General features: G+C 41.2%; 1 protein-coding gene across 4 annotated transcripts in view; it reads left to right on the plus strand.

Annotated features, from left to right (window-relative positions):
• Window positions 1–27,810, plus strand: part of taok1a (TAO kinase 1a) — a 156,687-nt gene extending 128,877 nt beyond the window's left edge. For 3 of the 4 annotated variants that reach the window (XM_078224843.1, XM_078224845.1, XM_078224844.1), the window contains exons 13-20: window positions 1,866–2,000; window positions 4,674–4,910; window positions 8,578–8,706; window positions 11,145–11,348; window positions 14,157–14,396; window positions 17,575–17,787; window positions 21,315–21,497; window positions 25,619–27,802. In XM_078224843.1, coding sequence (XP_078080969.1) covers window positions 1,866–2,000; window positions 4,674–4,910; window positions 8,578–8,706; window positions 11,145–11,348; window positions 14,157–14,396; window positions 17,575–17,787; window positions 21,315–21,497; window positions 25,619–26,080 — 1,803 coding nt within the window. In that variant the 3' untranslated portion in view covers window positions 26,081–27,802. Of the gene's footprint in view, window positions 1–1,865; window positions 2,001–4,673; window positions 4,911–8,577; window positions 8,707–11,144; window positions 11,349–14,156; window positions 14,397–17,574; window positions 17,788–21,314; window positions 21,498–25,618 lie in introns of all 4 variants that reach the window. The other variant, XM_078224842.1, reaches the window with a different exon arrangement.
• The last annotated feature ends 115 nt before the right edge of the window (window positions 27,811–27,925 follow it).

A 27,925-nucleotide genomic window follows, 5' to 3' on the forward strand; every position in this document is an offset into this window, starting at 1 on the left:
TTTCTTTTTTACCAAAATTGCACCTGCATCTTCATATTTCCTTGTACATGTCACTAAAGTGATATATACTATATATAATTTTTTGTACGGATCAGTTCAGAATTATATCTAAACAAATTTAGCCAATTGGCTGTTTCCATCAAGAGATGGTAGTAAATTGTGTCGCAGAATGTATCATCCATTGCTATTCATTAAATGAACAGAATGCTGTGGAATAGGTAACTAATATCTAGTTTGAAGTTACCTGTATGACTATTACCTGGAACATATTACTTTTATTGAACATTATCAAGATGATAGTTTATTTGTAATGTGCAAAACCAACCTGAAGATGTGGCAACTTAGAATCCCTCCATCATTTTCTGCAATACTTTGACAAATATTCTATAAGTCAACAAATGAAAATGAAAAATTATGGCCATGATCCTTGGGAAAAATGCAACCTGCACTACCAGGCAATTAAATTTGTTGCTCAGCTCCCTTTCTCATTTAGAGAATCGTTTCTCTGATTACTGAAAGTATATATTTTTATGCATTCATGGGATGCGGGCATCACTGGCTGGGCCAGCATTTATTGTCCATCCCCAATTGCCCTTGAACTGAGTGGCATGCTAGGCCATTTCCTTCACGAAAGGACATTAATGAGTTCTTACAACAATCGACAATGGTTCAACTTTCAATTCCAGATGTTTACCAAATTCAAATTTCACCGTGGTGGGATTTGAACTCTGGATTGCAATTCCAGTGACAATACCACTCTGCCACCTTGACATCTGACCTCAACCCAACACCTCAACTGCACCACTCGTGCAACCTTAGTTTTAAATGTAAATGCCATAATTGGGCAGGAGGCAAGCCCAGCACCCATTTAACGATGCCAAGCCTCAAGGTGACAGGAGCTGCCGCCTTATCGCCAGTGTCAAAAGGCAGCCATGATGAGGCCTGTCACTGCCTAGCCAAATGAAGCAAACAGCTCCTTGAAGGGCCTGCAGTGTTAATGTGGAGGAAGGTGGCCATTCAGGAAAAAATAAAGATACTGCACCTAAACCAGTGCAAGTTGGCCCATGATGAGACCGTTTTACACACTTAATAAGAAACTTTCAGATTCCCCTGCAATGAATGTGACAGCTGAGCACTAACATGCGCCAGCCTGTTCGGATTCACCAATTTGCTTTTTGAAAATCCTGCCCTCGTCCTCCCCAACAGTTGCTTTTGCTCGTCGTGTCATTTGTTGAGATGGAATTTTTAAAGTTTAGTGATGCAAAGTATTGTGAAAGTTACAAGCATATACCTTGATTTTCTGGTTCATTTTAATTGGAATGCATCAGTAGCAAGCCTGGACATCTATACAGAAAGTTGGCTCCATATGCTTCGCTAGAGAGTACATCCTAAATGGAGTTGGAGCTTTGCTGTGACTGGCCTTCGAGCCTGACCACATCATAAGATTGCGAACACCCTCAGTATTGGTAGATAAGTGCTAAAATGAACTTAGAACATTGTTTGATCCTTCCTCCAAGGTTCTGTATAAGGCAGCCCTGTAAGAGCAATTCCGCAGGCCATGTATGTGAAAAATGTTTGGGCTTCCTCTTGCTCACTTTTGAGCACTGGCTGGGCTTAACAGGAATCCCTTGAGTGCAGCATATCTCCTTTATTTGCATGTCCTTTCCATTTGCACACCCAAGGTGTGTAGCTTTTGTGCTGATTGGCCCCAGCTGGGAAATACGGGTGATGTGGTCACAAAGAGACGGGTGTACCCGCAGTGAATCAGTTCCACTTTCAGTTTTGGCCATTGTTAAAAATCGTACAATTAAAATATACTTTTACAGTTATGTTGGGCCACTTATTTTTTACACTCTTCTTATCAGGATCATGATCACTATGGCGAAGAAGTTGACCACAGACCCAGAGGTTCAGAACCACAGTCACCACCTCCAGTTTCACGCCATAAATCGCACTATCGAAATCGAGAACATTTTGCCACAATACGTACGGCTTCCTTGGTGAGTAATTTTGTTTGAAAGCTGGCCATGGTATGTGAGTTCCTCCTGTGGAAAGTACTGGTGTGCTGCAGTAGTTGGGAGTTTTTTTTGTTCACATGTTAGATGGGAGATGTTGCCACATGAACTTCCAGAAGTCAATTCATGTCTTTCCACATGGAAATTATTTGCAAAAATGAAAATGCACAGAATTGGAGGCAGCTTTGTGGCATGGAGTGGCAAGTGGTTGAGAGACCTGAGACAAACCTCAGGGATATAGGGAGCGTTCTCTGGAAAGTGGTCTGTCCTTCACTTTGGAAAGTAAGCCTGTATGATTTCTTAATGGACAGATTTAAAATCACTTGTAAGTTGTCCATTTGCTCATGCGCAGTTAATGAACATAATCTTATTGAGATCTTATTGAGATGTAAATGATTTGGGAAGAGATTTTAGAAACTCGCTCCACCCCACCACCTACTGGCGACAACTAAAAACTACATGTTGCAGGATTTCCATTCTAGGTTGGCAGTTTTAAGATTAAATGCTGACAAAAAAAAATGTCTTAAGATCGACACATGAAGAAGGCAGCTGGAAAAGTGTGAAGATTTTTAATAATGCACTAATTGAACTCCCATGGCATTGCACATGGAGTCAAGACCATATGCAGACTTGTTCTGAAAAAGCCAATTTTGAGAGCTAAGCACAATATGATCACGGCTTCCAAATACAATTCAGTCCCCATTTTTTGTCATCTTTGTTGTCTTTCTCTTCCCATTTTTAGTTCTTGCTCTGTTTTTACTCGCCTTTTTCTTCTTGCCCTTTGGTCGGGTGGTATGTTGTGATCCGATCCAGCAATAACTATCGACTCAATTTAGAGTATAGGCTGCAAGGAAAATGTGTTCCAAAGTAACTCCCTTCCCCATCCCTCTCCAGTCACTCATTTTTACCTCACCTTCTCAACCCTTCATGTTCTCCGATGCCACAACTTTCCTTCCCTACAGCGCTCCTATTTTCATCACTGTCCTAGCTCTTTCCAAGCAACTACCTGCTCACCCCTGTATTTCTACCTCACGCCCTGACTCCCTCTGCTCCGCCGTTATTTAGTTCACTTTAACCATTCATCCATTTCCTCCCCCTAAGCGCCAAATGCCACCCTCTACCTGCAAGGACAGATGAGTGGTCCGAGGCTTCCTCACTTCAACCACTTTCCATCTTTCTCATCCCCTCTTGGCTTCCCTTTCCAACTTTCTCAAACAGGCTGGGCTTTCAAAATTCAAGTAGCTTGTTAAAAGAATGACTCAAATTAGAATAAAGAGAAAAATTGTTTCTTCTCCCCCACCCCTCCTTTTCTTTTAGGTGCATCTTTGTCTCATGGAAGTAAGCCATAATATTTGATCTCTTCTAACTGAACAAAGCATAGTTGATATTATTTAGCCCACTTGAAAGCATCAGCTTTGAAGACTGGAGTAACATTACACAAAGGCACACTCTCTCTCTCTCTCTCTTTGATTCTGTTGTCTGTCTCCTTGTTTCACTTTGCAAAGTTTATAGAAAACAAAACAAAGACAAAATAGGTGGATAACCATTACTCTACATGTAGCCTCTCGTTTTTTTTTTAACTCTGTGAATCTTGCCTCAAATGCTTTTTCAAATTTGTTCTCTGGCTTTTATTCAAAATAATTTTAAAAAAAAACATTTGGGGGAAAAGAAATTGCCAGATGCTAAAGGAAAAAAATCCCTCCGCGCTGCCGGCTGAACGGTGTTAATGCTTCCTTATAAGTTAGATAACCTCTGCTTCCTTCGACTACACAATCCAAATGTAGCTCAAAGTGATAAAACCCTGGACTTAATTCCAAGCTCAGGCTTTCAGGAAAGTCTGAATCCTTCCATTAAAATCAAAGCATTAAAAGACAAGACAATGGCTAAAAGTAATCATGTGAAATAAGTATGTTCTTTTAATTTTAAATGTTGGCTTGAGATTTTAAAATGTCAGTTTCTGAAAAAAAAACTCACCGATGAAAAATAATTTGCAGAAAACTTTTGAAATAATTGGGCAACAACATCAAATTGGTGCGCTTACTTACATATTTTCCATTACAAAATGTTGGCACAAGCTTTTATAATAGAAATAGTTGACATGAAAGTGTGACAAACACCTGACATCAGCACGTAAGGTCTGTGGGCAAGAAATTTGCACTGGCCGATGATTTTTAATATAGATTGGAATACCGTCTCTGGACATCCAAGGCTGTTGACCAGTTTGTTCCCAGTGAAACCTTACGCTTTCAGTACACATCGATCTGTTCATCCTATCTTGTTTGCTGTAGAACTGCTGCACCATGCTGCCCTTGCTGTGAAATTATCTTTGAACGTGTTTATATTTGTTTGAGGAATTTTACATTACATGCCAAATTTATGTAAATAGAATGCAAGAAAGATGCGTGCTCTGCTTGGCACGAAGGATAACTAAATGATCTTTATGCAAATATCATAGTTTAAGATAGTTACTGAAGGTTCTCTAATTCTGCAGTTTAAAAAACTATATGTACCTTAAATTTGTGTAAAATGTTGGTTACTGCGGTTGAAAGATTTTGCAGACTTTGATCAGGAATTTTCAAAGAGTTTGAGCTTATATTTCTGATATAGTTAGTGGTTTATAGCTGTTAGTACATCACTTTATATTTTCATTGTGTTCAGGTCACAAGGCAAATCCAAGAGCATGAGCAAGATTCTGAGCTTCGGGAGCAGATGTCTGGTTATAAACGCATGCGACGCCAACATCAGAAGCAACTAATGGCGCTGGAGAACAAGCTAAAAGCAGAGATGGACGAGCATCGGCTTCGGCTTGACAAGGAGCTGGAAACGCAACGCAACAGCTTTGCTGCAGAGATGGAGAAACTTATTAAGAAACATCTGGGTATTATGGAAAAAGAGGTACTTTGCATAAATACTGATCTCATAACTTTGTGCAGTGTTCCTACTGATTGAGGAGGGTTTGTTTAAATTCACTACTAAGTGGAATAATAGAACTGCACGATTAATATTGTGCCTAGGGGCAATATTACTAATATACCAGTGTCTTGTGTGTAACTTTACATTGCTATTTGGTTTAGCAGAAAAACGACTAAAAGTGAGGATTGTGCATGCACTTTCACGTTGGTTCTAGTTGGGTGGCACAGTGACACAGTGATTAGCACTGCTGCCTCACAGCGCCAGGGACCCAGGTTCGATTCCCGACTTGGGTTATTGTCTGTGTGGAGTTTACACGTCCTCCCCGTGTGGGTTTCCTCCAGGTGCTCCGGTTTCCTCCCACAGTCTGAAGATGTGCGGGTTAGGTATATTGACCATGCTAAGTTGCTCCTTAGTGCCAGAAGGATTAGCTAGGGTAAATGAATGGGGTTGTGGGATGGGCCTGGGTGGGATTGTGGTTGGTGCAGACCCGATGGGCAGAATGGTCTGCTTCTGCACTGTAGGTCTCTATGAATAATTGAAACTGACATGGTCAACCTGTTTATTGTACAAGTTGAAAAAACCTCCCACACCCCCTTAACCTAGAGAAACTGGTAACCCAGGCTCAATGTATATACGTCCAGGTAAAGTAAGCTACAAAAAAACGAGCATTGCAGTTTCTTCATCTTCAAATAACTGTATGCGCCGTTTTGCACTGCAGTTCAGAGAAAACAAGAATACTCAGTGTAGATTAACACAGTGTAGATAGAACCTTTTTCAGAAATGGTCCTGCTCCACTATATAACTTCGGTGGTAGTGTGACAGATGTATCACGTGCAATACCAACAGGGTAATCTGCTCACTGACGCTCAGTTAGGTTCTGACTGGGGCACTCAGCTCCTGACTTCATTACATCCTTGCCTCAAAAATGGACCAAGGAGGTGAGAGTGACTGCCCTGGACATCAAAGCAGCATTTGACAGAGTGTGGTATCAAGGCGCCCTAGCAAAACGGGAGTTAATGCCAGCACAAAGGTTGTGGTTTTTGGAGGTTAATGATCTCGGTCCTAAGACATCACTGCAGGAGTTCATCCGGGCAGTGTCCTTGGCCCACCCATCTTCAGCTGCATCGTCAATGACCTTCCTTCCACTATAAGGTCAGAAGTGGGGATGTTTGTTGATGGCTGACAATGTTCAGCACTGTTCATGAATCCTCAGAAACTGAAACAGTCTGTGTCCATATGCAGCAAGACATGGACAACATTCAGGCTTGCGCTGATGAGTGGCAAGTTGCATTAGTGCGAGGCAATGACCATCTCCAACAAGAGAGAATCCAATTATGTCCCCATGGTCATGCTGAATACCCATGACCAACATCCTGGAGGTTTCCATTGACCAGAAGCTTAACTGGACTAGCCATATAAGTATTGTGGCTACCAGAGCTGGTCAGAGGCTAGGAATCCTGCAGTGAGTAACTCCCCTCCTGACTCCTTAAAGCCTGTCTGAAATCTACAAGTTAGGAGTCTGATGGATTACTCTCCACTTGCCTGGATGAGTGCAACTCCGACAACATTCAAGAAGCTTGACACTATCCAGGACAAAGCAGCTGCTTGATTGACATCCCTTCCACAAACACACTCTCTCTCCACCACCGATGCACAGTAGCAGCAGTGTCTACCATCTATAAAGTGCACTGCATGAACTCAGCAATTAGACAGCACCTTCCAAGCCCATGACCAGTACCATCCAGAAACAGATGCGTGGGAACACCACCAATTGCACGTTCCCCTCCAAGCTACTCACCATCCTGATTTGGAAATATATCGCTGTCGCTGGGTCAAAATCCTGGAACTCCCTCCCTAAGGGCACTGTGGGTATTCCTGCACCATATCAACTGCAGAGGTTCAAGAAGGCAGCTCACTACCACTTTCTTGAGAGCAATTAGGAATGGGCAATGAACACTGGCCTATCCGGTGAAGCCTACATCCCATGAATGAATTTTAAAAAAACAAACACAAGTGCATTGGAATAGTCAAGTCTGAAAGTGACAAAGATTGTTAAGATTGTTATTTTAAATTTTGACTCCTAATCATGTTTTTGAATCAATAATTTTGTTCAAAAAACATTAATATTTTTCTTAGTTCCCCCCCTTGCTATTTACTGATTTTTATCTGCATAATTTTTATGTCTCAATCAAATGGGGATGGTCTAGGGGAGGGTAGAGACAGGGGAGTTAATGGGAGGCTCAAGCAAATCCAACAGGCGGAAGATGTTAAGACATGTCAAATGGAATGCAGGTTTTTCACTGGAGTAAACTGCCCATGCAATTCTAAATTTACTAAACTTGTTGCAGCCACAGCTGTGTGGAGTAAGTAATATGACACATACAGCATCTGCTTTTGAAGGAAAATAAAGCATTTCTCAGTAATGCAGTTCTTTAAAACTTGCCTCGCTGGCATATGTCATGTGGCATAGGTTTTTATTACTGTATTTTGTTGTGCATGAGATATCAATACAACTACTGTTTTGTTGTAAAAACCCATCTGGTTTACTGATGTCCTTCTGCACTCTCTACCTGGGCTGGCTGAGATGCAACTCCAGACCCACAGCAATGTGGCTGATTCTTAACTGCTGGAATGACCTAACAAGCCACTCGATTGTATCAAACCGCTATAGAAAAGTTTAAAAAAGAATGAAACTAGGCAAACCACAACAGCAGCACACTCAGCCCAGTCAACCCTGCAAAGTTGTCCTTATTAACATCCGGGGACTTGCGCCAAAATTAGGAGAGCTGTCCACAGATAGTCAAACATAGTCATACTCACTGAATCATACCTAAAAGCCAATGTCCTCGCCTCTCTGTCCCTGGGGTTATGTCCTGTTCCATTGACAGGACAGGCACATCAGGATATAGTCAGGAGGGAGTGTCCTTAAGTACTCTCAATGTTGACTCAGGACCCATGAAGTTTCACGTGGGCAAGGTGAACCTCTACTGATTATCACCTACCTCCCTCCCTCAGCTATTGAACCAGTAATCCTCTATGTTGGACTCACTGGAAGAAGCACTTAAGGGTGACGGTGCAGGCTGTACTCTAAGTGAGTGGCATCAATGCCCATCATCTGGAATGACTTGATAGAACTTCTAGTGCCCAGGCTGGTTGATTCCTGGAGGGCGTTTCTGCCTGACTGAGCACGCAGCAGGCGGTGAGGGAATCAGCGAGAGAGAAAATCTGCTTGATCTCACTCTCATCAATCTCCCTGTCGCAGATGCATCTGTCCGTGACAGTGTAGGTAGGAGTGACCATCACGGTCTTTGTGGCGGCAAAGCACTGAGGATGCTATCTATTATTGTGTGGTACCACCATCATGCTCAGCGGGATAGATTTCAAACAGATCAAGCAGATCAAAACTGGGTATTTGTGAGGTGCTTTGGGCCACCAGTAGCAGCAGAATTATATTCAACCATAATCTGTAGCCCAGCATATTCCTCACTCGACCATTGCCATGAAGCCAGGGAATCTGATTCTGTGAGGAATAGAGAACATGCCAGAAGCAAAGCCAGGCAGACCTAGTTTTCTTTCGAAATAGTAGCTCTGGTAAGGAATCGTTTTTTTAAATCTCCAAAACTTGTTTTTTTCCCTCCTATTTTGTTAGACCAAAGCAGTTTCTACTGAAGAAAAGAAATTTCAGCAGCACATACAGGCACAGCAGAAGAAGGAGTTAAATAGCTTCCTGGAATCCCAAAAGAGGGAATACAAGCTACGTAAGGAACAACTAAAAGAGGTGAAAAGATGCCTGTATTCTCTGTTTCCTTAATAATAGGTGCATATTGTTTGAGAGAGTCACTTAAAATATTCATTGTGTTCTGAATAAGTTCTTCATATGGTGCTTAATCTGGCATGTGGCTTAAGTAAGCAATAATTATACAATAATACGTTATGATATTAATTCTAAAGGGGGTGTAGGAGCAAAGGGATCGGGGTGTATATATGTGCATAAATCATTGAAGGTGGCAGCACAGATTGAGTGGTTAATGAAGGATGCAGCATCCTCGGCTTTATTAATAGGCACCTGGCCAACAAAAGCAAGGAAGTCATGTTAAACTTGTATAAACCACTAGTTTGGCCTCAGTGAGAGTATTGCATTCAGTTCTGGGCATCACACTTTAGGAAGGATATGAAGGCATTAGCAACAGTACAGAAAAATCCATGAAAATGGTTCCTGCCATGAGGAACTTTGGTTATTTAGATAGATTTTCCATGAAGAGAAAGTTGAGAGGAAATTTGGTGGAGGCATTCAAAATCGTGAGGGGTCTGGACAGATGTGGAAGAAGCTGTTCCCATTGGTGGAAGGAACGAGAGTGAGAGGACACAGATTTAAGGTAATTGGCAAATGAAGCAATGGCAACAAGAGGAAAAGCTTTTTCACGCAGTGAGTGGTAATCTGGAATGCACTGCCTGAGAGTAGAGTGGAGGCGGGTTCAATCGGGGCATTCAAGAGGGAATTGGATTATTATCTGTTAAGGAAGAATGTGCAGGGCTACGAGGCAAAGACAGGGAAATGACGTGAGATGTCTTGCTTCTTCAGAAATCCAGCACAGACATGATGGGCTGAAAGGCTTCCCGCTGTGCTGCAACCATTCTGTGTAGTCTATCAAATTTATTGTAAACTTTGTCTGTGGATCAGGTCGATTGTATGACTTGGCCCTAAACCGTTTGTTGATTGAGTATCATTGTTTCACAATACAAGCACCAAGAGTGAAATTTCCTATAATGCATTATTTAAAAATTGTCATACACTTGTACCAAAAACTAAAATTGTTATTACCGTTTCCTTTAATGTCAACATTCAGTGCAAAGGATATTTTTAATATTGAGAAAAAAAACCTTGATATTAGATTTATTTTGTATTTGAGTGCAAGTTTTCCATATGCCCTATTTTCCTTTATTTTGACTTATTTTCCTTGGGTTGTCCACCAGATTCATTTTAGTAGCCTACCCCAGGCCAGCAGAATTGATGTTCTATTCTAGCTGTTAAAGAGGCACAGAAGAGGATGTAAGACAGAAAACATTGTCCTCAGTGCTGCCAAAGGTCTTCAGGGTTTTTCAAAAATAAAATGTAAACTGAGCACTTATTATGGCCAACCTTGGCGTTCCCTGCATTCTAGGTGAAACTTTTCTATTATGTGTCAGCGCGCACAGTTTGTGTTATCATTTAATTCATGTAAACAAATATTATGTCAGTTCAGATTTTCAGAAAATGGATATTAAATTTTAAAAAGTTAACCATAGATGCCTACTTCACAAGTAATGGTTCATGTAAATTTCCATCAAAATTGGAAAGAGAAAAGACAGCAAACCATCAGGTGTATCCATGCTCATCTTGTGTAATTGAAGGTACATCACACTCCCCAGCTGCTGCTATCTGCTATGGGAGGTGAAAGAAATTGTGTTCAGCTTTCAGAACTTAATTTATGTCTGTAGGAATCTCCTCTATAACTTCCCAGAGCAAGCAATCAAGCAAGCTCCAGTGTTCATAATTGTATCTATATTTGTACTTAAATTAACCCCTCCATTTTTCCCCTCATTCAAGTTGTAAAACTGTAAATGACCTCCTTCATCCATTTGGCCAGTTTTAAGGTTGACTATCCCACTTGACGTCTTTTAACCATCAGTGCCTAAAGATTTCCCCATCTTCAAGTTTGTAGGATACTCTTTTTCCTTATCCTTAGACTGTTGCATATAATCCCTCCATGAAGAAGCTGAATCTTAATGCTGTGTTTTAATTTCTCATAAGTTTAAATGCGTCTGAAAATATTGAAGATCCTCAGTATGATAACTTTAAATTGACCTATCTATAGTGTAAAATCCTCCTTAATCTTTTCTCAGAGCCCAGGTAGCCTATCAAATGAGTTACCCTCCTTTAGGCTTTTTCCAAGACCAAGATGTAAACTTAGAAATTCATAATTGTATTTTGTGTGTTGACATATTATTTAGCATTGAAAATATACAGATCATTCACTTTGTTCAATGCAAGCTTTGAGTGCAGAAACCTGAATGTGGTGTGTAGATTTCACCAATAAAATGTGCAAATCTGATTCCTCATTTCTAATACGTGCTGTGTAAAAAGAGTAAAAGTGAGAGAGTAAAGAATAATAGATCATTTGAATAGGCTTAACTGTTGTCTTAGCACATTACGTGTAACATGTTTGCTTTTGGCAGGAGCTGAATGAAAATCAGAGTACTCCAAAGAAGGAGAAACAAGAATGGCTGTCAAAGCAGAAGGAAAATTTCCAGCATTTCCAGGCTGAAGAAGAAGCTAACTTACTGCGGCGCCAGCGTCAGTACCTAGAACTGGAATGTCGACGCTTCAAACGGAGAATGTTGCTTTCGCGTCACAATCTTGAGCAGGATCTAGTACGGGAGGTATGTTGTTAAATGAATGTTCTCAAAATTAGCAGCGAGTATGACTGTGAAACGTTAGTATTCAAGTACAATCAGTGTATTTACTCAAGTCCAGTCTTGATATGTTGACTATCTCTACATATCAGAAATAGTCTACTTTCAAAGAGATTTTTAAAAATGGAAAATTAACCTGAAATAAAACTAGGCCTGTACAGTTGTGGTCTATGGGTGAAGGCAGTGAACTCAGCTTCCAAGCAAGCCTTGGGTCAGAAATATCAGTCTTGCCTTTGGAAGATTGTGGATCCAGACACCACTCTAGGTCTTGGTTACATAATCTAGGCTGGACGTTTCAGTGTAGTCCCGAGAAAACAATTGCCCTGTCGGAGGAGGTATGTCTTTTGGATGACACATGCCCATCCAGGTGGCTGTGAAAAGCCCAGTGGCACTTTTTGAAAAAGAGCAGGGAAGGACTCTCCACCAGCAAACTGCTCGTTCACCTCATTGCTGTTTGTGAGAACTCTGCAGATTGGCTCCTGTGTTTGAATGCCAAGCCACAGTGACAACACTTCACATTTAGTGATTCTAATCTTTGGTTTAACAGAGCTCAGTCTGCAAGTTATTCATAATTTTCCTTTAATTAGTAGTTTAAATAATTATAGAATTTACAGGTTGGAAACAGGCTGTCTAGCCCAACTGGTTCAGCCTTCTGAGACAGTGTTTATACTTGAGAAGCCTCCCATCCACCTTATTTCATCTCAACCTATCAACATGGAATTTTAGGAATGTTTTATTTGTACAATTAAAGTTGAAAAACAAATTATTTTTTGCTTCCCTTCTAATTAATATGGAATGTGAATTTTGCGCTTTGAATACAGGTATCAATTTTGTTTAGTCTTTATTTCTAAAGTAGGCGTAAATGATTCCTAATTGTGTGTTGCTCTAAGGAATTTTGATATTGGAGAACAGAACCCATTCTCCTTTTTATGTCTTGTGACACAACAGTAGAATTGTTAACTAAAGCAAGTGCCATTTATTGCACTGATCTTTTATAGAAACACCAGTTCATAGAATCCCTACAGTGCAGAAGGAGGCCATTCAGCCCATCAAGTCTGCACCAACCACAATCCCAAACGGGCCCTATCCCCATTACCCCATGCATTTATCCTAGATAGTCCCCCTGACACTAAGGGGCAATTTAGCATGGCCAATCCACCTAACCCGCACATCTTTGGACTGTGGGAGGAAACCGGAGCACCTGGAGGAAATGCACACAGACACAAGGAGAACGTGCAAACTCCACACAGACAGTGATCCAAGCCGGGAATTGAACCCGGGTCCGTGGCACTGAGGCAGCAGTGCTAACCACTGTGCCGCCGTGCTGCCCACATTGCTTTGGTCAGTTTTATGGATTAATTTGTACTGAAATTTATAGTAAGGCAAGCCGTACTAATTTTACTTTGAATATCCAGTAGCCATGGGAAAGGAGATGCTCACCTCCATCTTGGATTCAAACAATTCTAGATCTAGAAAGACAATTCACCCTCTGGGCTATCCAGTCCTAAATATGTGATTTCGTTTGGAAACAAATTTTATCAACTGAGGTGTGTTTGGCATGAATATCTGTGTAATAGTTTTCCCCTCATGAGCAAAGTATAATTTTGAACTTACTTAATTTCGAAGATTCTTAAAGGTAAAATGTATTGCACATAGTTGACATGCCGACATGTAAAATCAAAAGTGTAAAATCAAAAGTGTAACATGATACTGGTACTAAGATGAATGTCAATTTAGGCTGTGATTTACAATAGTGAATTGATCATCCTGCTGGTTTCATGGTGTAAGGATGCTAGGTTCTTCCATCTAGAGGGATCTCGACATACAGGTTCACAGTTCCCCTGAAAGTGGCAACACAAGTGGATACGGTGGTGAAGAAGGTGAATGGCAGGCTTGCCATCATCGGTCGGGGTATAATGTATAAAAATTGGCAAGTCATATGCAGCTGTATGGAATTTTAGTTGGGCCACATTTGGAATATTGCATACGGTTCTGGCCACCACACTACCAGAAGGATATGGAGGCTTTGGAGAGGGTACAGAAAAGGTTTACCAACATGTTGCCTGGTTTGGAGGGTATTAGCTATGAGGAGAGATTGGGCAAACTTGGGTTTGTTTTCACTTGAAAGTCAGTGGGGCGACCTGATAGAAGTTGCCAAAATTAAGAGGCATGGATAGCTGGAGTCTTTTTCCCAGGGTAGAAATGTCAATTACTAGGGGACATAGGTTTAAGGTAAAAGGGGAAAAATTTAAAGGAGATGTGAGGGGCAAGTTTTTTTTTAAAGAGGTTGGCAAGTGCCTAGAATGTGCTGCCTGAGGAGGTGGTCGAAGCAGATACAAAAGCAGTGTTTTAGAGGCATCTTGACAGATGCATGAATAGGCACAGAATAGAGGGATATGGATTGTGTAGAAGCAAATGGTCTTTAGTTTAGAAAGGCATCATGTGTCACGCAGACTTGGTGGGCCAAAGGGCCTGTTCCTGTGCTGTACTGTTCTTTGTTCTGAAGGATGGAAGAAAAAAATCAAGTTCACAAAGATCTATACAGTTCACTTTGAAGCTATTTTGGTGCATTTCCTCAGCACCCAGTTAAATGACAGAGCTGAGGAATTGATCTAAAGATGGTAAAGATATGCAATGCAGGGTGAATTTAATGAAGAGTAAAAAGAAAAATATTCACAATGTTGGATTTCATATTTTAAGCCCCTCAAAATTGCACACAGGATCATTTATATGATGCCCCTCATGTTTTAAGGTACGGTGTTCTTTTTGTCTTAGGAGCTGAACAAGAAGCAAACACAAAAGGATCTGGAGCATGCAATGTTGCTGCGTCATCATGAGTCCATGCAGGAGCTGGAATTCCGCCACCTCAATACTATTCAGAGAATGCGTAGTGAGTTAATTAGGCTGCAGCACCAAACTGAACTCACCAATCAACTAGAGTACAACAAACGGCGAGAGCGAGAGCTGCGGCGGAAACATGGGATGGAGGTCCGACAGCAACCCAAGAGTCTGAAGGTACAGGTGGTTGTGAAGTGGAAAGATTAAAATAGACTTGTATCTTTTTAAAAACAATTATTTTACCTCGAGTCAAAAGTGCAACCCCTACCACTACCCTTTCATGCATCAAAGAGGGTGACCCACACTTGGGTCGCTGCAATTATTGCTCTTGAGCTGCTGCATGTGTGGAAAACTGGGTCAGTTAACATTTTTCTTCCTTCACTCTTAAACTCTTTCCTTTGAAGGCACAGCAAAAGCTGAACACTTTCTATGTTGTGGGATGATGGGGATAAATATTTGTCTTGCCATGGTGCAATGCTGCCCAGACTCTACCTTTTGCAGACTTCAGCCAACTAACATATATTTAGTGTAAGGTTATGTAACTGAGAATTCAATTGATTTTAACCCTCGTCATTGACTTAACTATAATTATCTAAGCGTCATTTATTTTCCAGCTTTCAGTTACTTGTTTTGCATGTTATTTTTGTCACGGTTTGCTTTGTTTAGGAGGGTGTGCGTAGTATCTCTGTAATTCTTGGGTTATCAACTAGGTGGGCCCTTTCTGATTTTCAGATGCAGGGTTGCAGTAACCAATTTGCCAGGTAAAACACCCCATGCTCATGTGAGTGGCACTACCTCCTGCTTTCTATTGTTTGACGCATTGAGATTGTAAGAGGTTTAATTGTCAAATGATTGCATCATCAGAAGTAAATTATAAATTCCATAATTTAAAATAAGCTTCTGTTGTTTCTCACATGGGATTCACTTGTTAGAAACACTTTTATAAATATATCCCATATAAGTTGTATGTTAAATAAGATATTCCCCAACTCTTAGTTACCTTAGTGGTGCCATTGCAAACACATTCCTTACCCTCTAAATACTCCTCAGGAAGGATCCAAACCTGGAAAAATCACTGTCTTAAACTTGATGCCTCGCAGTTAAAGAAAAATTGCTAATTAAAAGCATTTTCAATAAGCCACTCACTGACTGTGCTGTTGCTGATATCAGCCAGGTTTCTGATGAAAGAAAATAAATGTAGTTGTCAATATTTGACAGAGAAATGTCAAGTACAAAGAAAATTACAGCACAGCTCCAGGCCCTTCGGCCCTCCAAGCCTGCACCGACCATGCTGCCCGACTGAACTAAAATCCCCTACCTTTCCGGGGACCATATCCGTCCATTCCCATCCTATTCATGTATTTGTCCAGACGCCCCTTAAAAGTCACTATTGTATCTGCTTCCACTACTTCCCCCTGCAGCGAGTTCCAGGCACCCACCACCCTCTATATAAAAAAAAACTTGCCTCGTACATCTCCTTTAAACCTTGCCCCTCGCACCTTAAATCTCTGCCCCCTAGTAATTGACTCTTCCACCCTGGGAAAAAGCTTCTGACTATCTACTCTGTCCATACCCCTCCTAATCTTGTAGACTTCTATCAGGTCGCCCCTCAACCTCTGTTGTCCCAATGAGAACAAACCAAGTTTCTCCAGCCTCTTCTCATAGCTAAAGCCCTCCATACCAGGCAACATCCTGGTAAATCTTTTCTGTACCTTCTCCAAAGCCTCCACATACTTCTGGTAGAGTGGCAACCAGAATTAAACACTATATGCCAAGTACGGCCTAACTAAGGTTCTATAAAGCTGCAACATGACTTGCCAATTTTAAAACTCAATGCCCCGGCCGATGAAGGCAAGCATGCCGTATGCCTTCTTGACTACCTTCTCCACCTGCGTGGCTACTTTTAGTGACCTGTGTACCTGTACACCCAGAGCTCTGCCTATCAATACTCTTAAGGGTTCTGCCATTTACTGTATATTTCCTATCTGTATTAGACCTTCCAAAATGCATTACCTCACATTTGTCCGGATTAAACTCCATCTGCCATCTCTCCGCCCAAGTCTCAAACCGATCTATATCCTGCTGTATCCTCTGATGGTCCTCATCGCTATCCGTAAATCCACCAACCTTTGTGTCATCCGCAAACTTGCTAATCAAACCAGTTACATATTCCTCCAAATCATTTGTATATATTCCAAACAGCAAAGGTCCCAGCACTGATCCCTGAGGAACGCCACTTGTCACAGCCCTCCATTCAGAAACGCACCCTTCCCCAGCTACCCTCTGTCTTCTATGATCGAGCCAGTTCTGTATCCATCTTGCCAGCTCACCTCTGATCCCATGTGATTTCACCTTCTGCACCAGTCTGCCATGAGGGACCTTGTCAAAGGCTTTACTGAAGTCCATGTAGACAACATCCACTGCCCTACCCTCATCAATCATCTTTGTCACTTCCTTGAAAAGCTCAATCAGGTTATTGAGACACGACCTCTCCTTCACAAAACCATGTTGTCTCTCGCTAATACGTCCACTTATTTCCAAGTGGGAGTAAATCCTGTCTCAAAAGAATTCTCTCCAATGATTTCCCTATCATTGGCGTAAGGCTCACCGACCTGTAATTTCCTGGATTATTCTTGCTACCCTTCTTAAACAAAGGAACAACATTGGCTATTCTCCAATCCTCTGGGACCTCCCCTGTAGCCAGTGAGGATACAAAGATTTCTCTCAAGGCCCCAGCAATTTCCTCCCTTGCCTCTCTCAATATTCTGGGGTATATTCCATCAGGTCCTGGGGATTTGTCTACCTTACTGTTTCTCAAGAACCCCAATATCACCACCTTTTTGATCTCAACATGACTCAAACTATCTACACACCCTTTCCCAGATTCATCATCCACCAAGTCCTTTTCTTTGGTGAATACTGATGCAAAGTACTCATTTAATACCTCGCCCATTTCTTCTGGCTCCATGCATAGATTCCCTCCCCTGTCTTTGAGTATCTTTGTTATTTTCTAAACTTGTAATGGGGAAATATTTTTTATTCACGGTCTTCATTCTTTAATTTTGACAATCATTATAAATTTGTTCCAAACGTAGCACACCATTAAAAAATCTTTGTGCGTAAGAAATTTGAATTAAATAATTTTTATATTTTAATTGTAGCGGCTAGTTCATTTTAAAATTATTATTTAAAAATAAAGTTATATTTAAAATTTGTGTATTTGATCAACTCAGATTACTTTTTTACTGTAGAAACTGTTGCAGTCCAATCTTGAGAATTTGTAATTTTGTTCTGTGGCAACTTAGTGTTGATCTCTGGAGTAAATCGCTTAAAACAAGTTTTGTGTATTTTCTAGTCAAAAGAGTTGCAAATCAAGAAACAATTCCAGGACACTTGCAAGATTCAGACACGACAGTACAAAGCTCTTCGCAATCACCTGTTAGAAACTACCCCTAAGAGTGAACATAAAGCAGTGCTGAAACGACTGAAGGATGAACAGACTCGAAAACTGGCCATACTTGCTGAACAGTACGATCACAGCATTAACGAAATGCTGTCAACACAGGCAGTAAGTATACATTTGAATTTTAATGATCCAATTTCATTCAATTGAGTGAACAGCTCCTTTGGTTTTGGATACAGAAGATTCCATGGTATCATCCTCAAAGAAGAACAGGGAAATTCGCCAGTGTCCTGAGCAAAATGTCCATTCCTAACCAATACCACCAAAATAAAATTAAATGGTCACTTGCCTTATTGCTGTTTGTGGAACCTTGTGCATAATTGGCTGTTATGTTCATATACAAAGCTATAAGTTTTTTGTTGTAAAGTTCTATGGGTTGTCCTGAAGACATGAAACGTGCTTTCTACATCTATGCAAGTTCCTTCCTACTTTCTCTTAATTATGCCACATGGTGATCCACAAGTTGCAAAGGTGAAATGAAGCTTCCTATTAAATTCCCTACCCAAAGATGGTAAAGGGCAGTCAGAACTGAAATCCAGGATAGGATGGCTGAAGACTAAGAAAATTATACTAATAGTCAATTGCCAACTTTTTGAATATATTTGAAGTAACCTTGATAGCAACAGTAACTATATACATGAGCTTATAATGTAGCAGAAACACATGCTGTAAGTTATATGGAGCTGATCCTACCACTTTAAGTTCCTTGCTTCACTTGCTGCCACAAGTTATGTTCTGTTATTAGCTACTCAATAAAAAGGTAAACCCATCTCTTTCCAGATATTAAATGGGGACTTTTTATCAAAGCATTCATAAATGGGTTTTAGGAATATGTGTTTGTGATTTAATGCTTTACTTGCTATAAAGCTGGTACCTAATTGGCTGAAAACATTATAGGACATTTAACTTATGGGAATGGACTATCTCACAGCTGAAAAGATATGACAAGTTTAGTGATTATGCTACTTTTTTTGGCTTTCAGTTTAGAATGGCAATACGATTCGTGGACGTTTGCATTTACATTTTACCATTTCATTGATCTTTGTGGATTTTGTCAGTATTTCTCATAGCCAGTAGATGGCAGTAATATTGCACAGTGTCTTCAACAGTAACCTCTGAATATAAAGTAATTATATAAAGGGATTATATGTGAAAGTTCTGCATTCTTACTAGTTGATCTCAGTTGTGCTATTTGACTGAGTTTGCAGTCTGTACACTTGTGTAATTTGTGAAAGAATTTTGTGATTGTTTCTGATTTGCACGAACACTTTAAAATGCATTTTACTGTGGATTGTGTTTACCCAAAACCTCTGAATCAAATACTTATTAGTACCAGCATGATCTGAGAAATATCTGCAGCAGTCTTCAGGTATTATACAAACCAATTGGATATTGGTTTGTGAAGTTTGCATCAGTTTAAATCTGTTAAAAAAAATTTGTTTCTAACGCAGCAGAAATTGAGAATGAAAATGAAGTAATTGGATCAACCACGCAGCATGTTTTTAAGTCACTGAAGTGTCCTGCAGGTGCTGGCCCAGATTTTCCCCTTGAGGGCTTTTCCCATTCACCTCATGTGCAGTTGTCCGTAGAGCTTTTGCAGGCTTGTCAACAGATTCCAGTCACTCACCATCTGTTTGCATGCAGCACCCTCGAGGGGATCTGTGCCATCTTGAACAGGGCAAGCGATAGCAAAGCTCTTCAGCTAGTGAGATTGAAGAATTCTCATAAGTTATAAAGAGTCTAAACCAGGACGTTTTTTTTTAAAAATGGTGTTTAAATCATGGTAGCCATGATGTGGAGATGCCGGCGTTGGACTGGGGTAAACACAGTAAGAAGTCTCACAACACCAGGTTAAAGTCCAACAGGTTTATTTGGTAGCACAAGCCACTAGCTTTCGAAGCGCTGCCCCTTCATCAGGTGAGTGGGATTTCAGTTCACAAACCGGGCATATAAAGACACAAACTCAATTTACAAAATAATAGTTGGAATGCGAGTCTTTACACGTACCATGCCTCGGGACATCCTTTCCTGCAGCATATCAGGTAGACAACGTTGGCATGGTACATTGGGGAGACCATGCAGACGCTGCGACAACGGATGAATGGACACCGCTCGACAATCACCAGGCAAGAGTGTTCTCTTCCTGTTGGGGAGCACTTCAGTGGTCACGGGCATTCGGCCTCTGATCTTCGGGTAAGCGTTCTCCAAGGCGGCCTTCACGACACACGACAGCGCAGAGTCGCTGAGCAGAGACTGATAGCCAAGTTCCGCACACATGAGGACGGCCTCAACCGGGATCTTGGGTTCATGTCACACTATCTGTAACCCTCACGACTTGCCTGGGCTTGCAAAATCTCACTAACTGTCCTGGCTGTAGACAATGCACATCTCTTTAACCTGTGCTTAACTCTCTCTCCACTCACATTGTCTGTACCTTTAAGACTTGATGACCTGTAAAGACTCACATTCCAGCCATTATTTTGTAAATTGAGTTTGTGTCTTTATATGCCCTGTTTGTGAACTGAAATGCCACTCACCTGATGAAGGGGCAGCGCTTCAAAAGCTTGTGGCTTTTGCTACCAAATAAACCTGTTGGATTTTAACCTGGTGTTGTGAGACTTCTTCCTGTTCATGATTTAAACACAGTATGTGAAATAAAGGTTGGGAATTGCAGATGAGATTTGGGGGGAGAGATAAAATCATAGAAACCCTACAGTGCAGAAGGAGGCCATTCAGCCCATCAGCCCGAGTCTGCACCGACCACAATCCCACCCAGGCCCTACCCCCACATATTTACCCGCTAATCCCTCTAACCTACGCATCTCAGGACTCTAAGGGGCAATTTTTTTTTTAACCTGGCCAATCAACCTAACCCACACATCTTTGGACTGTGGGAGGAAACCGGAGCACCCGGAGGAAACCCACGCAGACACGAGGAGAATGTGCAAACTCCACACAGACAGTGACCCGAGCCGGGAATCGAACCCTGGAGCTGTGAAGCAGCAGTGCTAACCACTGTGCTACCGTGCCGCCCAGCATTTGTAATCCCAAATCTTCAGCATTTGTAAAATATTTTCAGAACCACAGAGATTATTCAACAGTAATTATCACGTCATTGAAAACTCATTAGTTCCAAATGCACTAGCCCTAACTATTCAACCATTTTTGGGCAGGAGTGATGTGTAGGTACCCAATGCTCACACCATGCAGTGACTTCAGTGCTGAATCTTATCATTAAGAGCCCGGGGATCTCTGACAGCAACTGTTGGATTTCTGTGTTTTATTGAACATATGCAGGCAGCAGAAGGTGCTGTCAGATTTATCTGGCAATAAGGACAAGCACTGATAGCCTTTCTGTACATCAAAATCTGAGCCAATATTTTGTAATTACGCAGAAAACACTCAAGCCTGCAGGATGGTGCAATGCCAGAGTCTTATCTGGCGTTAATTTCATTTCTCGTAAGTATCGATAAACCAAAGCTGAACAGTGTAATATTATAGAGAAGTTGGTCACTTAAGGATATATATCTCTTGAATTTATACATTGCAAAACCACTTTAAGCTTATCTGAGCAGTTCATCTGTCTTCCTTCCAAATATTAATTCTTGATTTTCTTTTTTCACTTTTTACAGTTGCGCCTAGATGAAGCTCAGGAGGCTGAATGCCAGGTTCTAAAAATGCAATTGCAGCAGGAACTTGAGCTACTTAATGCATACCAGAGCAAAATAAAAATGCAAACGGAGGCGCAGCATGATCGTGAACGCAAGGAATTGGAGCAGAGAGTCTCATTACGCAGAGCCCTGCTGGAGCAAAAGGTACAGCTGACACACTGTGAATACTAAAATACTCCTCTCCAAAGCTTCAAAAATAGTTAAATGTTTTAAATAAGTCTTTGAGGCAGGTTGAATCCAGGGACCTCTACTGTTGCATCAGTGATGGAGTTTCAGTTTTTGTGCTGCATTAGAACATAAGAAATGGCACCAGGAGTATGCCCTTCAGCCCTTTAAGCCTGCTGCACCATTCAAAGTGATCATGGCTGATCATCTACTTATGCATCATTTTCTTGCACTATATCACAGAATCCCTACAGTGCACAAGAGGCCATTCAATTCTGCACTGACTCTCTGACAGAGTTCCTTACCCTGCCTGGCCCTCTTCCCCCGCCCCATCCGTGTAATCCCAAACATTTACCATGGCTAATCTATCTAACCTACACATTGTGCAAACTCAACAGACAGTCACCCAAGGCCGGAAATGAACTACGGTCCTGGAGCTGTGAGACAGCAGTGCTAACTATTGTGCCACCCCCAATCCCTTGATGTTTTTAATGTGTAGAAATCTATTGAGCATGACTGAATCTCTACAGCCCTCTGTGACGGAGAATTCCAAAAAATCACCATCCTCTTGAGTAAAGAAATTCTTATTCCTCTCTGTCCTAAATGATTTGCCCTTTTTCTGCTGCAGTGTTCTCAAGTTCTAAACATCCCTGTCAAGAAAAGTATCCTTCCTGCATCTCCTCTGTCAAGTCCTGTAATATTTGAATGAGATCACCTCTCTAAACTTCAGAGTATAAAGGCCCGGAGTGGGATTCTCTGATTCCATCCATTCCCATCCCGCTGCCTGTGAGAATGGAAAAAATGGAGCCCAGCCAAAACTCCATTCACTGCAGCGGCACGGAAGAATCCCAGCCGCAGACAAGGTCTGAGGTTTCCAGCGCCAAACTATTTAATCATTCCTCATAAGACAATCCCTCCACCCTAGGCATCAGTCTGGTGAACCTGTGTATGGCAAGTATATCTTTCTTTGGGTAAGGAGACCAAAACTGCACACACTACTCCAGGTGAGGTCTCGCCAAGGCTTTATATAATTGCAGTAAGACATCTTTACCCCTATACTCAAATCCTCTTGCAATATATTTGCCTTAATTGCTCGCATTTTAAGACCATAAGACATAGGAGCGGAGGTAAGGCCATTCGGCCCATCGAGTCCACTCCACCATTCAATCATGGTTGATTTCAACTCCATTTACCCGCTCTCTCCCCATAGCCCTTAATTCCTCGAGAAATCAAGAATTTATCAATTTCTGTCTTGAAGACGCTCAACGTCTCGGCCTCCACAGCCCTCTGTGGCAATGAATTCCACAGACCTACCACTCTCTGGCTGAAGAAATTTCTCCTCATCTCTGTTCTAAAGTGACTCCCTTTTATTCTAAGGCTGTGCCCCCGCGTCCTAGTCTCCCCTGCTAATGGAAACAACTTCCCTACGTCCATCCTATCTAAGCCGTTCATTATCTTGTAAGTTTCTATTAGATCTCCCCTCAACCTCCTAAACTCCAATGAATATAATCCCACGATCCTCAGACGTTCATCGTATGTCAGGCCTACCATTCCCGGGATCATCCGTGTGAATCTCCGCTGGACCCGCTCCAGTGCCAGTATGTCCTTCCTGAGGTGTGGGGCCCAAAGTTGCTCACAGTACTCCAAATGGGGCCTAACCAGTGCTTTTTAAGCCTCAGAAGTACATCCCTGCTTTTGTATTCCAAGCCTCTTGAGATAAATGACAACATTACATTTGCTTTCTTAATTACGGACTCAACCTGCAAGTTTACCTTTAGAGAATCCTGGACTAGGACTCCCAAGTCCCTTTGCACTTTAGCATTATGAATTTTGTCACCGTTTAGAAAATAGTCCATGCCTCTATTCTTTTTTCCAAAGTGCAAGACCTCGCACTTGCCCACGTTGAATTTCATCAGCCACTTCTTGGACCACTCTCCTAAACTGTCTAAATCTTTCTGCAGCCTCCCCACCTCCTCAATACTACCTGCCCCTCCACCTATCTTTGTATCATCGGCAAACTTGGCCAGAATGCCCCCAGTCCCGTCATCTAGATCGTTAATATATAAAGAGAACAGCTGTGGCCCCAACACTGAACCCTGTGGGACACCACTTGTCACCGGTTGCCATTCTGAGAAAGAACCTTTTATCCCAACTCTCTGCCTTCTGTCTGACAGCCAATCGTCAATCCATGTTAGTACCTTGCCTCGAATACCATGGGCCCTTATTTTACTCAGCAGTCTCCTGTGAGGCACCTTGTCAAAGGCCTTTTGGAAGTCAAGATAGATAACATCCATTGGCTCTCCTTGGTCTAACCTATTTGTTATCTCTTCAAAGAACTCTAACAGGTTTGTCAGGCACGACCTCCCCTTACCAAATCCATGCTGACTTGTCCTAATCCGACCCTGCACTTCCAAGAATTTAGAAATCTCATCCTTAACGATGGATTCTAGAATTTTGCCAACAACTGAGGTTAGGCTAATTGGCCTATAATTTTCCATCTTTTTTCTTGTTCCCTTCTTGAACAGTGGGGTTACAACAGCGATTTTCCAATCCTCTGGGACTTTCCCTGACTCCAGTGACTTTTGAAAGATCATAACTAACGCCTCCACTATTTCTTCAGCTATCTCCTTTAGAACTCTAGGATACCATGAGCTTTCAGTGACTTGTGAACAAGGGCACCCAAGTCCCTTGGAAGTTCAACACTTCCCAGCCCCTCTCCATTTAAGAAATACTCTGCCTTTCTATTCATGTTAAAGTGGATGACCTCTCATTTCTCCACGTTATTTTCCGTCTGTTGAATGTTTGCCCACTCAGCCTCCCCAAATCCCCTTGAAGCGTCTTTGCATCCTCCTCACAACACTCACTCCCACTAGTTTTTCATCAACTTCAAACTTGGAATTATTACCTTTTAATCCCCACATTCAAATCATTGATATGGATTGTGAATAGCTAGAGCCCAAGAAGTGCCCATGACTCTGTCCATCTTGAATAAGGACAGTGTAAGCACTTGGCAAATCCCCTCATTCATTAAAATTAGTTATCCACATGCTTGTATGAAAAGAAATTGAGACAAAACTGAAACCTAATTCCAATAGATTCGAAATATATTTGCTTGACATGAGAGGCAGGTTTTCTTTTATTATTCTGGATATATTTCAAAATCAGCCCTGAGGATTCCTAAAATCTTTAACTTCAGCCATTTTTACACTTGTTTCATTTTAAAGAAGGATAACTGAAAATTATATCAACATCAATACACATTCATAAACAGCTTGCATGCTTGGCTTCCAAAGATATGCGGGTTAAGTCGATTGGCCATGCCAAATTGCCCTTTGGTGTTAGGGAGATTAGCAGGGTAAATACGTGGGGTTACGGGGATAGGGTCTGGGTGGGATTGTTGCTGGTGCAGGCTCAATGGGCTGAATGGCCTCTTTCTGCACCATAGGGATTCTGTGATGATATTTCAGTGCTCTGAGTAGATGGTTGGATTAAAACTTCCTAATGGAACAGTTGTCCTGGTAAAGGTGTCACCACAAACTACCAGCTAGTTAAGAGTGCATGCCATTACTTCTGTTTAGTTTTCTGACTCAAAAGATTCAGCTGTCCCTGTCACACTCGTCAGTAAAAAAAAAACTTACTAGCAATAAGGCATTTGAAGCTTTGTGATACTGTCCTTCTAAATATTTTCTGGTGGCAGTATTACTGCGTTTCCTGCTTCCATCATCAAACAGATGGTACTGGTACTACACTAGCATTGCTTCCTGTTTGTGATTTGGGAAACTAACTATTCAGAATCAGCTGTACAGTTCATGATGACTTGGAAGCTATAAATTATGTCAATTGTATAAGCAGATGGATAACCACTGCTGTAGAGTATTTTCCTTTGCTGCGTGTTCGTTAAAATATAAAGTGTAATCTTCAAATAATTGTTGCAGGCAATATTTGTAAATTAAATCTTACAAACATTTTATCACTTGGATGTAAGTCGCACATCAGTTATGCAGCAGATTTCCTATCAATCTCCACTCAGGAAGTTTGGATCAATTAAAAATCAAACTGGTTACAGTTTCAAATCTACCATTTGTATTTTCCATTTCCAGATTGAAGAGGAGATGCTGGCACTACAGAATGAACGCACTGAGAGAATACGAAGCTTACTGGAACGTCAAGCCAGAGAAATAGAGGCTTTTGACTCTGAAAGCATGAGACTTGGCTTTAGCAACATGGTCCTTTCTAATCTGTCTCCAGAGGCTTTCAGCCATAGTTATCCTGGAGCTACCAGCTGGTCTCATCATCCTTCTGGAGGAGCAGGGCATCACTGGGGTCACCCCATGGGTGGCCACCCTCCAGCCTGGGGTCACCCTATGTCAGGTGGATCCCAGCCTTGGGGACATCCTGTTGGCCCTGTTGTTGCTGTACCCAGAGGAGGTAGTATGGGGGTCCGCAACAGTCCCCAAGCTCTCAGGCGGACAGCTTCCGGAGGCAGATCTGAGCAAGGCATGAGCAGGAGCACAAGTGTCACATCACAAATTTCAAATGGTTCACACATGTCTTATACATAATTTTAATAGGTTGGGGGAACAGTTGTGTTACTGCTGTCTTGCCTCCATGCTCTGCAAAAACCGCTCATTATGCATCATTTTGAAAGCCTTCTATTGGTACTGCGGTTGGGTTTCAGGATGCAGGCATGTTTGTCCAGCCTTTCAGGAAAAACAGGTCTTTTATGTTAATACAGAATTTTTTTCATTTGTCAATACATCATGCATTATCTGTTTGATCAGCCCTTGAGGAAAAATGTGAAGGAAGGCCAAAAGAAAAATCTTGCTGAGCCTTGTTTTCTCCAGCTGGTGGCATTGTGACACCGTGACGTCCCTTTTCTAGTCCTTATTTAGCAGTATACTTTCCAAGTTGTGATACTGGAAATGTTCTTCTTTTTAAAAAAAAATACATTTGGTTGCCATTGGTTTCATTAGTCTGGCCATCACACCATTGTACTTTTTCAAGGGCTGAACCAGTAATCTCACCAGCTGCTAACCAACCTTATATTTGTTTGCCTGAGGCATTTATCTGCTGAAATAGGTATTATATGAAAAAAAAAGTTTAGATTCTATTCCTTGTGCAGAAAGAGTATATAGTGAACAGACTGGAAGTTGGGCTGTTTTGAAAGTGGGACCGAATTAAAGTCTGGTACAAGCATTTGGTATTTATGTACAGCCACAAATCTGCATTTGTTTACTGGTCAGTTATTCATCTGGCATTAACCCTTTGCTGCATTATCTGTGAATTATTTAGCCACTAACATGCCTAGAGTATGGAACTAGTTAATAGGAGGAATATTAATTTTAACTAATGCATAACGATGCCATAATTAATTCACCAAATAATAGATTAAAGAAAAACTGCCTTTTGCTAATTGTTTTGACTTTCCCCACTCCATTATTTTCAGATTTATTCATTATGTGCAGCATACTCCTTCCCACCACCCGCTGAGCATGCTCTGTGGCTCCAAATGGTGATACTGCACCATAAAGAACATGCTCCAAATCTAAGGTGTTTACAAGCTACCATAGAAAAACAGTTTTAAACTCTACATATGAGAATTAACACATTACCATTACTGGAAATCACATATATTGTTCTTAAAACAGTTTCGATACAGAACACTATTTTTAAATTATACAGATAGTATAATTTTATTTTTTAATAAGTAAAAATTACAGTGTTTTTGTAATAGACTGTTGTACAATGTGTTGACCTATGGCACGTTTCAATAAAGACTTTACATTGTGCGTGGCCTATGAGTTGTACAACAATCTATTGCCACTATACTGTGAACATTATTGTCCCTTCAGAAAGAACACTGCAGTAAGTAAAACGCTTCCCTAAAATTCAGGTTACATCAGAAACGTTTTTTTTAAATTGAAGAATGTATGTATCTGTAAATATGTAGTAAATTGGAATTGCTGAGCTGCTGGCCTAGTTCCTGACTTTTTATACTGAATTTAGGTTCTGTCAACTAAAGAAAGAACTTAGTGCCATTATTAGCACCAGTGAGCATGCCTATGACTTTTTAGCTTTCTATGTATCACTATTACTACACTGTAGTATAATGTAACAAGTCTTAAATGTGTTATACGGACAAGAAAATACATCTGAAAGCTATGCTTGCTTCCCATCCTACAATGCTGACTGACTGGGCAGTTGAAAATTCCTGGTATATACTGCATTCCATACAAGAACTACTGTTGGTATAAACTTATGCTGAGATGACATTAAATCTTGCCAATAGCCTAACTTGTTATTTCATGCTGCATTGTGCGACCTGTCGCATAAATTTAATTGTCATTTCTTTGCCAAAACCATCAATATGGGTAGGAAGAAAGGCGAGTTAGGTGTTTTCACATGTT

This window comes from Mustelus asterias, chromosome 12, assembly GCF_964213995.1.
Source record: "Mustelus asterias chromosome 12, sMusAst1.hap1.1, whole genome shotgun sequence".
Classification (NCBI taxonomy): domain Eukaryota; kingdom Metazoa; phylum Chordata; class Chondrichthyes; order Carcharhiniformes; family Triakidae; genus Mustelus; species Mustelus asterias.